The sequence below is a fragment of the Palaemon carinicauda genome, chromosome 20 (genome assembly GCF_036898095.1).
Source record: "Palaemon carinicauda isolate YSFRI2023 chromosome 20, ASM3689809v2, whole genome shotgun sequence".
Classification (NCBI taxonomy): Eukaryota; Metazoa; Arthropoda; class Malacostraca; order Decapoda; family Palaemonidae; genus Palaemon; species Palaemon carinicauda.
The window spans coordinates 9294523-9307085 of NC_090744.1; the positions used below are offsets into that span (position 1 = coordinate 9294523).

The window sequence follows — 12563 nt, forward strand, 5'->3', positions numbered from 1 at the left end:
AACACCTATACATCTGAATCGACAAACAGAATCCACCCATCCTCAGACTAAAATACCGAGAAATCAACCTCCAAAAACTTACTTCGTGACTGTCCCTCCGTAGAGCCCAGGGCTTTGCTCGGAGGTGGCTCCGTGCAGCATCAGGGCTCCAGAACGCCAGGAGACCCGCGACGGAGGGAGACTGGATGTAGACTCGCACATAAGGCTTATGACCTGACCAGCGTCCACGTGGGCAGGGGATACCCAGGCACTGACTTTCCAAGGGGGAACTGTTTCTTTGTTTTGGTAGGAGAGGAGGAAGAAGGAAATTACGTATTGGTGTTGTTTTGCAAGTAGTTTTAGGGGTTGTGAATGGAATTGTGTGAGTGTACATAAGAGTTAAATATTTATTGATTTAAACTATTCAGCTTACATTTGAGTTATAGTAACTATCTATCTATCTATCTATCTATCTATCTATATATATATATATATATATATATGTATATATATATATATATATATATATGTATACATATTTATATGATATATATATATATTTATATGATATATATATATATATATATATATATAGACTATATATATATGCATATATATATATAAATAAATTCATATTGGTGTATGTATGTGTAGCTTTTAATATGTAATTCTATTTTCTAAAAACATCCTTAGTAATTTCATTTATAAAGGGCATGCAATACCAATACATGAAAAAGGAACATAATTGCCAAATAAAAGCATGCTTAACCAACAAAAGGTGTAAACAACGAAAAAACCTTAATTCTTCAAGGGGATAATGAGAAGAATATATAGAATCTATAAAGAAGTTCTATTATCACATTCCATTATATAATAATGCAGAGATTATTTAGTATAAGCGATATGGAAACCTCATTAGTTTATTGAATTAATATCAGTAATTTATAACCTTTTGTTACGTGATGTTGTGATCAACGTCATAATTAGGATCTCTCTCTCTCTCTCTCTCTCTCTCTCTCTCTCTCACTCAATATATATATATAATATATATATATACTATATGTATACATATATACACACAGCTATATACATTATATATACATATATATATACATATATATATATATATATATATATACATATATATGCATATATATATATGTATGTATATTTATATATATATATATATATATATGTATATACACATATTCACAAGTATATACCCCTGTGATATTATCTAGAATCAATGGCTTGATTAGACCTCATCAAAATTAACGTCAAAAAAAAATTTACCAAAAAACCACAAAAGCAAAAACCAAGGCAATATCTTACAAAGCAGTTTGACCTTGGTGTGAGCAACAAGGGGTGTCCTTATAGCGGGGTTGGAGATCTCACAGGAGACCTGGACTCCGTTATCCGAAGCCATGACGTCAGTGATGGCCCTGGCCCTCGTGACCCGCCCGTCGATGAGGACCTTCGTCTGGAGCTTCGTGTGACCTTTGTAGATTCTGTAAAAGGGAATGGCAGGTTAATTGTTATTAGATTTTTTTTTCTACTTTGGTGAAATATTTTCTATAATTGATAGATGAGAAATTAATTATATATAAATTTTAAAAGTATTACAAATTTTAATAATGATGATGATAATAATGATATAATCATTTTCATAGAAATAATAATAATTCTATCAATCATAAATATATATGTATAAATACAGTATATATATATATATATATATATGTATATATATATATATATATATATGTATATATATACATATGTATATATATGTATATATATACACACATATATATATATATATATAGTATAGACATATACTATATATATATATATATATATATAGTATAGACATATACACATACATACACACATATACAGTATATATATACATATATATATATATATATATACTGTATATATATGCATAAAATCCTCAAACTATCAGTTAAGATTTAATGAGACCCAAAAATACCAACAAGAAAAGAGCAAGTTTTGATTAAGTACCCACGTGATACCCGGGTGTGGGTTCCCTCCTTCACTCGTGCAGATGATACCCATCCGCCCACCGGCCACGACATCGCCCGCGCCCTCTATTCTTATGAATGGGCGTCCTGGAGGTTCTAAGGGAGTAGAACAAGATTCTATTTAGTTTTCATAATAATACTAATGAAAATGATAATAATAATAATGATAATACTGTTACAATAATAATAATAATAATAATAATAATAATAATATTCATAATAATAATAATAATAATAATAATAATAATAATAATAATAATAATAATGATAAGTATTATAATAATTAACAATAATGGTAATAATAATAAAATTAGTAATGATATTAATAATGATAATAATAATTATAATAATAACAACAACAACAATAATAATAATAATAATAATAATAATAATAATAATAATAATAATAATAATAATAATAATAATAATAATAGGCTCACAGTCCTTTTATTCGTTAAGGAAGTAATGCAAATATCCACTTCAAGTCTTTTGAATACTTCCATATAGAAATGTTTTTCTTTATTTATACATACTTTGGAACAAAAATGAGTTTTTAAGAATAGAACAGTAATATATATATATATATATATATATGTATGTGTGTGTGTATATATATACATGCATATATTCATATAATATATATATACATATATATATATATATATATATATTACATAAATATATGTATATATATATATATATATTAAATTCATTCATATAATATAAATAAATATGTGTATATATATATATATATATATATAAATTCATTCATATAATATAAATAAATATGTGTATATATATATATATATATATATGTATATATATATATATATTTATATGCGCGTGTGTGTGTGTCAGAGCTTGATATACCATTATAGGAAACATATTTAAGTTTTGATAAACCAAATATATGAAAACAATAAACAAATCAAAATATGGTATTTGATGGAGCATAAGTATTAACGATTAGCTATTTATTCAGGTAAAATATCTGTTCAAACGAGCGGGTCAAATGAGACCAAATATTATAAAATAATCTGATCAAATGAGAACTTATGTTACAAAATATTACCAAGCAAATCATTTACATAACATCACACTGAGTAAACACGACATCACACGATTAAATTCAAACAGTAACTAATTACATATGACTAATTATTTCAAAACCTTGGGATCTAATTAACAATACTTACTAATTATGGTAATGACATGTGATTCGCTCACGACCCTTTCGCTGGCGGAGTTGTGAGCGGTGCAGTCAACGTTGATTTCACTCAGGGCTAATGATCGATCCAGGTAATACTTCAGGTCAGACGAGGTCACGAAGCCTCCGTCTTCGGTCTCACTGATTAGCGAGGCTACGGTGGCCACTTTCATTCCTGTTATCATAATAATAATAATAATAATAATAATAATAATAATAATAATAATAATAATAATAATAATAATAATAATAATATGAATTATAATACTATTATTATATATAGCTAAACTAGAGCTTTACGAGAAACAAAATCAATACAAAATTATTTGGATTGGTTTTCAGTAAGCACTTGGAACTACATGAATGAATTTTCTGATCAACCAAACTATCAACTCGGTTACAGTAGAAATTAAATCAATAACTGCATAAGAGGTTTTGTATTTTGTATTAATTGATGCATGAAAAAAAAAAAACATTTTGAAAATGAAAAAGCCCGAACGAGGATGATGGAGAATATGCAGTGTTAAACTATGTAGACCTCACCAGAAGCACCATCTCTCACAGTTTTATCATTCACTTATGCTTGAAGGTCTTCAGGTTTCCCTACGACAGAAGCATGAATCAGGTTTCGCTATGAGAGAAGCAGGAATCAGATTTCGCTATGACAGAAGCATGAATCTGGTTTTGCTATGACAGAATATGAATCAGGTTTCGCTATGAGAGAAGCATGAATCAGATTTCGCTATGACAGAAGCATGAATCTGGTTTCGCTATGACAGAATATGAATCAGGTTTCGTTATGACAGAAGCATGAATCCTTTTTCGCTGACAGAAGCATGAATCAGGTTTTGCTATGACAGAAGCATGAATCTGGTTTCGCTATGACAGAATATGAATCAGGTTTCGTTATGACAGAAGCATGAATCATTTTTCGCTGACAGAAGCATGAATCAGGTTTTGCTATGACAGAAGCATGAATCTTTTTCGCTATGACAGAAACATGAATCAGGTTTCACTATGAAAGAAGCATGAATCAGTTTTAGCTATGGCCGAAACCTGAATAAAGTAAGTGAGAATTCGAGTTTACCATGGACCAACCAGCTGATGACTGACGAAGGATTTGATTCCGACGTCACGCAGGTCAGAGTAAATTCCTCTCCAGCTGTGGCGACGGAGGAACCCGTCACTAAAACTCTCTTTGGGCTGTCTGAGGATGAGGACTTCAATAAATTACTGAGAAGTAGCTCATATTACATAAATATTAACCTGTGATTTACTTGTCACTAATAAATTAGTGTAATAATAAATACTGTAAGGATTAAATTTTTTTATGTAGTAGGTTGGCCAGGGCACTAGCCACCCATTGAGATACTACCGCTAGAGAATTATGGGGTCTTTTGAACTGGGCAGACAATACTACATTGGATCCTTCTCTCTGGTTACGGTTCATTTTCCCTTTGCTTACACACACACACACACACTGAATACTCTGGCATATTCTCTACGTATTCTCCTCTGTCCTCATACACCTGGCAACACAATGATTAACAAAAAATTCTTCTTCACCCAAGGGGCTACTGCACTGTAATTGTTCAGTAGCCATTTTCATCTTGCTAAGGGTAGAAGAGACTCTTTAGCTATGGTAAGCAGCTCTACTAAGAGAAGGACACTCCAAAATCAAACCATTGTTCTCTAGTCTTGGGTAGAGCCAAGGCCTCTGTCCCATGGTCCTTCACTGTCTTGGGGTAGAGTTCTCTTGCTTGAGGGTACACTCTGGCACACTATTCTATCTAATTTCTCTTCCTCTTGTTTTGTTAAAGTTTTTATAGTTTATATAGAAGTTATTTATTTTGATGTTACTGTTCTCATAATATTTTTCCCTGTTTCTTTACCTCACTACGCTATTTTCCCTGTTGGAGCCCCTGGGCTTATAGCATTCTGCTTTTCCAATTATGGTTGTAGCTTAGCGATTAACAAAAATAATGATAATGATATAATATATGCCCTTGTATCTTCTTATTTGATTTCTCTTATTAAATATGGGTTTCATTGTCCGCAGATTATGAATTTATATATGTGATGTTTTATACATAAAAGTCATAAGATTTGTCGTTATTTACTTTACATTTTTAGTTAGATTAATATAAACCAAAGGACAATTCTTTCTTTAACTTAGCACTTGTTGTTATTTCGTATTTGCATAGAAACCTATCGTTAATGGAAGGGTATGTAAATGGATATGGAAATTAATTATCGTAAATAGAGAGTAATATTAGCGTAATATCCACAAAACATTACGAGGACAGAAACTTCTATCAAACAATGAGTGGAAGAAAAATTGATAAAAATAAGGAAAAAATTACATTTGGAATACAGCGTAAAAACCACTCTCAAATAAGTTTAGTATTAAAGTAGAACCATTAATGAAGTTTACAACTAATGATAGTTAATGATTGTAAATATACATATATATATATATATATATATACTGTACATACATATATATATATATATATATATATATAGAGAGAGAGAGAGAGAGAGAGAGAGAGAGACTTGAAACGCATTGACTCTACATAAGAAGAGAGAGAGAGAGAGAGAGAGAGAGAGAGAGACTTAAAACGCATTGAACCTTCATAAAAGATAAAAACATTTGATGAGAGAGAGAGAGAGAGAGAGAGAGAGAGAGAGACTTGAAATGCATTGAACCTCCATAAAAGATAAAAACATTTGAGAGAGAGAGAGAGAGAGAGAGAGAGAGAGAGAGAGAGAGAGAGAGAGAATTTTGAATCTCCATGAAATACAAAAATTTTTATTGAGAGAGAGAGGATTAAAAAGTCATAAGTCCTCATTAAAAAAAAAAACTTACAATGGATGGTGAAAGTGACATTATCTGCCAGAGGATAATTCAGAATATCATTCTTGGCCACCCTGCACTCCAAACTAGCCCGGTCTTCCTCAGCTTGCACCTGCAAGGTCACACTTATCCTCACGAAATCGTCCTCCTTGGTCGCCTTGGTGTAAGTGGTGTTAGGGTGGTTCAACAGCTTCCCATTTTTGTACCAGGCCAAGCGAGGCCTGGGGTTACCCCCCTGGCACCTGCAGGTCAGCGTGACCTCCTGACCTTCTTTGAGGATGTCTCCCGTCTTGTACCCTGAGATGATGGGAGCCTCTGGTGGGTCTGTGGATGAAATAAGAAGGAAAAGAAGTGTAACTTGTGTTAATTCCAGTCAGTGGAGATTGCAGTAGGTGAGACCAGAAGAAAAAAAGAAAAGAAAGAGAAATGTTTTTTTTTTTATTCCGTTTGGTCTGTAGAGATTGCTGGAAGTGTGAAAAAAAAATAAAATAAGAAGAAGTCATGCAATTGTGTTAGTTCCAGTCAGCAGAGATTGCATCAGGTGAGGTCAAAAGAAAGAAGAAAAAGAAATGCGTTTTGTGTTCAGTCCGGTCACTAGAGATGGATGGGATTGTGAAATAAATTGAATAAGAAAAAGAAATAATTTTTGTATACATACAGGTCAGTAGAGATTGCAGGAAGTAGGAATAAAATAAAATAAGAAAAAGAATTGTAAATTGTGTTAATTGTGGTTAGTAGAGATTACCGGAAGTGGGAAAAAATGAAAGGGAAAGGAAATGAGTTTTGTATTAATTCCGGTCAGTAGAGATTGATGGGAGTGGAGAAAAAATACAACTTAAGTTCATTCCGGTCAATAGAGATTATTTTAAATAAAGACACCATACAGTTAAAAATAATGCACGTTCTTTTAATTCTGGTCAGTAGAAATTAGAGTAAATGGAGACAGAATAGAAAAAGAAAAAGAATTGCGCCTTGTATTCATTCAGGTCGAAAGAGATGGCTGAAAATGTGTGCACTTATGTATGTGACATGTGGAGAGTCTTCTGCTTGTTATGTTGGGATAAAAGATATGTGTTAAGATGTGAGATAGATATTATATTTTATCTGATAAGACTCGTCTATGCTTTATATAGAAAATAAGAGGAAAGGATTTAACGATTTTGATAATATGAAGAATAATAATGATTTTAATCATTTTGATATCATAAATTTTACTACATAGAATTAAAGTAACAAATGGTCATGTATATACAATAATTAGATTTAATTGTATACATATACATATACATATATATATATATATATATATACAGTATATATGTATAATTGTATACACACACACACATATATATATATATATATAAATGTATATATAAGTACACACACACACACACATATATATATATATATATATTTATATATATATATACATATATATATATATATATATATATTTATATATATATATATATATATATATATTGTAAATGCAGCATTTTATAGAAACCATTTGTGTATATAATCATTTAATAAGCTCTGTTTTTCAACTTGGTTAAATTATATTGTAGATATTTTGTCTGTTTTACAGTCTGTTTTGGATTGTTACTGCTTTAATTTGTTTGTTCAATTGTTGTTGAGTTGTTCTTGAAAAGATTGTTTATCCTGGTAGTTATCAGTGTTGGAATTACACTGTAACAGTTATAAGTTTCTGGAAATAGGATCAAGCTTTTTTGATGACTGACAGAGTAGAAGAAGTCTTCAAAGTGTAAAGAACATTTCTTTGGAAATTCATTTCGCTTGTATTGGATGTAGCTTAGAGTAACACAGATGTAAGTTTATTTCTTTACTGAAATTTGTATATATTCTATTTCTTGTTTGTAGTGTTTTTTAGTTAAATCAAACTATTATCAATTCTTTGTTTATTATGGAATCTTTTTAAAAAAATTTAGTAAGTTTGTATTTTGTTGTTTTCAGTTTCTTGAACCTCATCGCCCTGCACTAATAGCAAAGTACTCATCGTTGGTTCTCTGGTCTTGGAGTACTGACCAACTATAAGCTTTTACAGTTATGGTCAACTTAAGTTGTAGTGCTTAGTGTTAAGTGAATTAAAGCTTTAAGTTGGTTTAAAGTGTCTTGTGATATCAACTTGAACTTTATATCAAATTTTTAATAAAGTGTGACGTGAGTAACAGTATCTGTGTCTTTTCTACATCTCATCCCTGTGGCTTTGAAGAAAACGGCAGGTACATATATATATATATATATATATACACACACAAATATATATAACGGATTTTGAGCGAAGCGAAAAATCTATTTTTGGGTGAGATAGCCATGTCGTCCTGATGGAAGTTCCTATAGGGTAGCTTCCTAGGGTATATTAAAACTACGGCGATATTCCCAGAGAATTTACCTTAAGGTACCAGAATTCTAACTCCTGGAGCGAATATCCCTCCTGAAAGGGATATCGCGACATATCAGAGGACGTATTCTTGACACGCCACATGGCAATCTGCATCCCGAACAGAGATTTCATCTCGCAGGGGGCGATTGGCAAGAAACGAATTCGGGAAAGAAAAAGGGGGAGCCGCTCCCAAGGCTCCCTATCTTCCGATTCGTATGCGTGCCTGGCACCAATCCTGGCGCCATCTGTATTCCTTGTAGCGTACACGAGGTGCTACAGATACTGTATGTAGGGAGGGGTCCTACGGCCCTTTCTTAGAAAGGCAAGGGCGGGTCCATCAGGACGACATGCCTAACTCACCCAAAAATAGATTTTTCGCTTCGCTCAAAATCCGTTTTTTGGGCTCAAGCCATGTCGTCCTGATGGAAGTATACCAGAGCATTACTGTATCTGTGGATTCTCAGAACGTGCCGTACTCCCCGGATGTAATTTTTCCCGGTCGACTAGACCTAGAGACCTAAGATGTTACCGTTATACATCTTTTCAACTAACTATAAACCATGTTAGAGCTTCCTGCCCCCTACAGGGAAGAGTCCTACTAGACTCTGGAAAAGTCTCGAAGAGTACATATACGTATGTATGAATACCAGGCAAGCTAATATAGTGGTCTCGCCCTATATTAAGTAAAGCATAGTTTGTAAAGAATCACTGCTTCAATATGAAATATCGACCAGTTCTCCGCACAATACTTGTATTGGACAAAGGTTTTATATCCGCATAGGAGGAAAACCAAAGCAACATAGCTTGCATAAAGGAACAATTCTATTAGAATTATCCCAGATAAGGTACATAGAATGAATGCTCAATTATACCAATAAATTGACACAGGTGAAGGAGACGCAAGGTTCTCAAGAACCAGTTTATTGACAGGCAATAAATAGACAGGTTAACCACAATTATATATATATATACATAAGAAGAGGATAACCCAAAACTTTAAGCATAAGTATGATAGCAAACAAAACTTGTTTGTCTGAAAGAAAAAACATTAAATGCCACTTTTAAGATACCGAGGTATCAAAGTCATAAAAGTCTGTATTACAAATCAATGACATTAGCGTTAGAAACGCTCGGCACACATGTCTGCACTTATGCTAGGTTCACCTTCGGAAATGGAACAGTCTACATGGGCAACACAGTGCCCTCACTTAGTTTGTAGTACAGTATGTAACTACACACTCACCCTGGAATTAATCGTCCCAATTAAGACCACTGTTCCTCGCAGAGTTAAACAGTAGGGTTAACACCGCGACCCACTGCTACCACAGATCTCTTTAGTTCCTCTACTTGCTTCGCATAGTGGTGAAAGAACACTCTGGAAGACTTCCAGTCAGTGTATGAACGGAGATGTTCAAAATCCATACAATTAAAGAAATTTAAGGATGAGGCAACTTTCCTCGGATCGTGACCTGCGGGTGTACTGTCAGGATCCGCTCTGCGAATAAAATATGTGATTTTCACTCTGAGTTGATTCAGAGATAAATTTGAGCCTGATGTTTCTCCCCTGAATAGTTGACCACCCTTGAAGTCTGAAGTTCTATGAAGATAGACCTTTAGGCATTCTACTGGACATAGAGATGCATCTTCTTTCAGAGGGCAGATTCTCCAGGGACCCCACCTGTTGGTGGGTAACTCATTCTTGGCGAGAAACGTCGGATCCGGAAACAGGTTCAGTTCTCCCCCATCCAGGAACTGAACACGACCTTCCTCTCTCGAGAGGGCTACAATCTCACTAACCCTGGCCCCGGACGCGAGTGCAAAATAGGAAAATAACTTTTTGTGTCAAATCCTTTAACGCACACTCTTCATTGCTCAACAGAGAAGCTAAATGAAGAACTTGTCTAAAGACCATAAAATGGGCTTTGGAGGTGCTGAAGGTCTGAGCCTAGCGCAGGCTTTCGGGACTTTATTAAAGATCTCGTTACCTAGGTCGACCTGGAAGGCATATAGAATGGGTCTTGTCAAAGCAGACTTACACGCTGAAATCGTGTTAGCTGCCAATCCTTGACCATGGAGGTGGAGAAGAAAGATAAGCAGAAGTCTGTCAAGATCTCCTGTGGATTCTTCGCCTTGACAAAAGGCCACCCATTTTCTCCAAGATGACTCATATTGCCTTCTAGTAGATTTGCACTTATATTCCTCAAGGAAGTCTATGCTGGCTTTCGAAATCCCGAAACGCTTTCTCACTGCTAGGGAGAGAAAATCATGAGCTGCAGGGTCCGGGTTTTCTGAAATGAAGCGCAGACAGTTGACTTCTGGACTCGCTGGGTCAGAACTGGATCTGGTAGTGGTACCAACTTCAGCTACAGTTCCAATGCCAGGGGGAACCACACGCTGTTCGGCCACTTGTGGGCCACTATTGCCGCTACCCCTTGAAGGATCTCAGTTTGTTGAGGACCCTCAACAGAAGGCTGTGAGGAGGAAACAGATAAATCTTGGACCATCTGTTCCAGTCGAGGGACATCGCGTCCACTGCTTCCGCTAAGGGGTCCTCATACGGGCCACGTACAGGGGCAACTTCTTGTTGTCTTTCGTCGCAAAGAGGTCTATCTGCAGTTCTGGGACTTAATTCAGAATGAAGGAGAATGATCCTGCGTCTAAGGACCATTCCGACTCTATCGGTGTGAACCTGGATAGAGCGTCCGCTGTCACATTGCGGACTCCTTGAAGGTGAACTGCCGACAGGTGCCACTTCTTCTTTTCCGCCAATCGGAAGATGGCCAACATCACCTGGTTGAGAGGTGGTGACCTCGATCCTTGTCGATTCAAGTATCTCACAACTACCTCGCTGTCCATCACCAACCTTATGTGGATCGAGTGACGCGGGGAGACTTTCTTTAAGGTAAGGAGCACTGCCATAGCTTCTAGAAAGTTTTATGTGAAAGGTCTTGAATAGCTTGGACCAAGTCCCCTGGACTTTTTTCCGATGAGAGTGACCTCCCCATCCCTCCTTCGAGGCGTCTGAGTGAATCGTCACCAACGGGGGAGGTGGCTGAAGAAGAACCGACTTCTTTAGATGTCTGGCTTGGGACCAAGGCCTGAGAAGAGTACTTAGCCGCAGCGGCTGGTCTTCTCAGATCTCTTCGTGCGTTTGATGCATAACTTCTCCAAACTCCGATTGCATCCTTTAGCTGTGCTCTCAGCACTGGGTCTGTCACCGAAGCAAACTGGAGAGAGCTCAGTACCCTCTCCTGCTCGCGTCTTGATATCCTTTCGTAATCTAGAAGTCTCTTGACAGAACCCGCTATCTCCTTCCTTTTCTTCGCCGGGATGGAGAAACGGTGTGACAAAAGGTCCCAGTGGATTCCCAGCCACTGGAACTTTTGAGATGGAGAAAATCGAGACTTTTTTCTGTTGATCTGGAAGCCTAGGTACTCTAGGAACTGGATCACTTGACTGGAAGCTTGCAAGCATTCTGTCTCGGATGCTGCCCACACCAACCAGTCGTCCAGGTAGGCTACTACCTGAATTCCCTTTAGGCGTAATTGTTTGAGAGCTACGCTCGCAAGCTTCGTAAAAATCCTTGGGGCTATGTTTAGCCCGAATGGCATGGCTCCGAAGGCGTATAGTCTTCGTTGTAGCCTGAACCCTAGGTAGGGGGAGAGTCGATGGCTGATTGGAATGTGCCAATAGGCGTCTGACAAGTCTATAGAGACGGAATATGCCCTCTTGGGCAGTAAGGTCCTTATGTGTTGCAGTGTTAGCATTTTGAATTTGCAATTCACTATGAACTTGTTGAGTGGCGACAAGTCCAGAATGACTCTGAGCTTTTCCGAGTCTTTCTTGGGAACACAAAACAGCCTCCCTTAGAAATTGATGGGCTTCACCCTTTGGATCACCTTTTTTCTCCAACAGTTCTTGAACGTACTCCTCCATAACGGGGGTGGAGTGTTGGAAAAAACCGAAGGCACGGGGGTGGAGTGCTGTACCAGCTCCAGCCCAGTCCATTCTTGAGTAGGCTGTGGGCCCAGGGATCGAAGGTCCACCGATCCCGAAATTTCAGAAGTCTCC

The 12563-nt window shown here is 36.0% G+C and overlaps 1 protein-coding gene and 1 pseudogene across 1 annotated transcript in view; both read right to left on the bottom strand.

The window, feature by feature from the left end:
* The window catches only part of LOC137614503 (nephrin-like), a 90022-nt pseudogene that overhangs the window by 33019 nt on the left and 44440 nt on the right, over positions 1 to 12563 (bottom strand).
* LOC137614464 (nephrin-like) overlaps positions 6601 to 12563 on the bottom strand; it is a 17477-nt gene continuing 11514 nt past the window's right edge. Inside the window, exon 11 of the mRNA XM_068344270.1 lies at positions 6601 to 6682. Coding sequence (XP_068200371.1) covers positions 6601 to 6682 — 82 coding nt within the window. The remainder of the gene's footprint in view (positions 6683 to 12563) is intronic.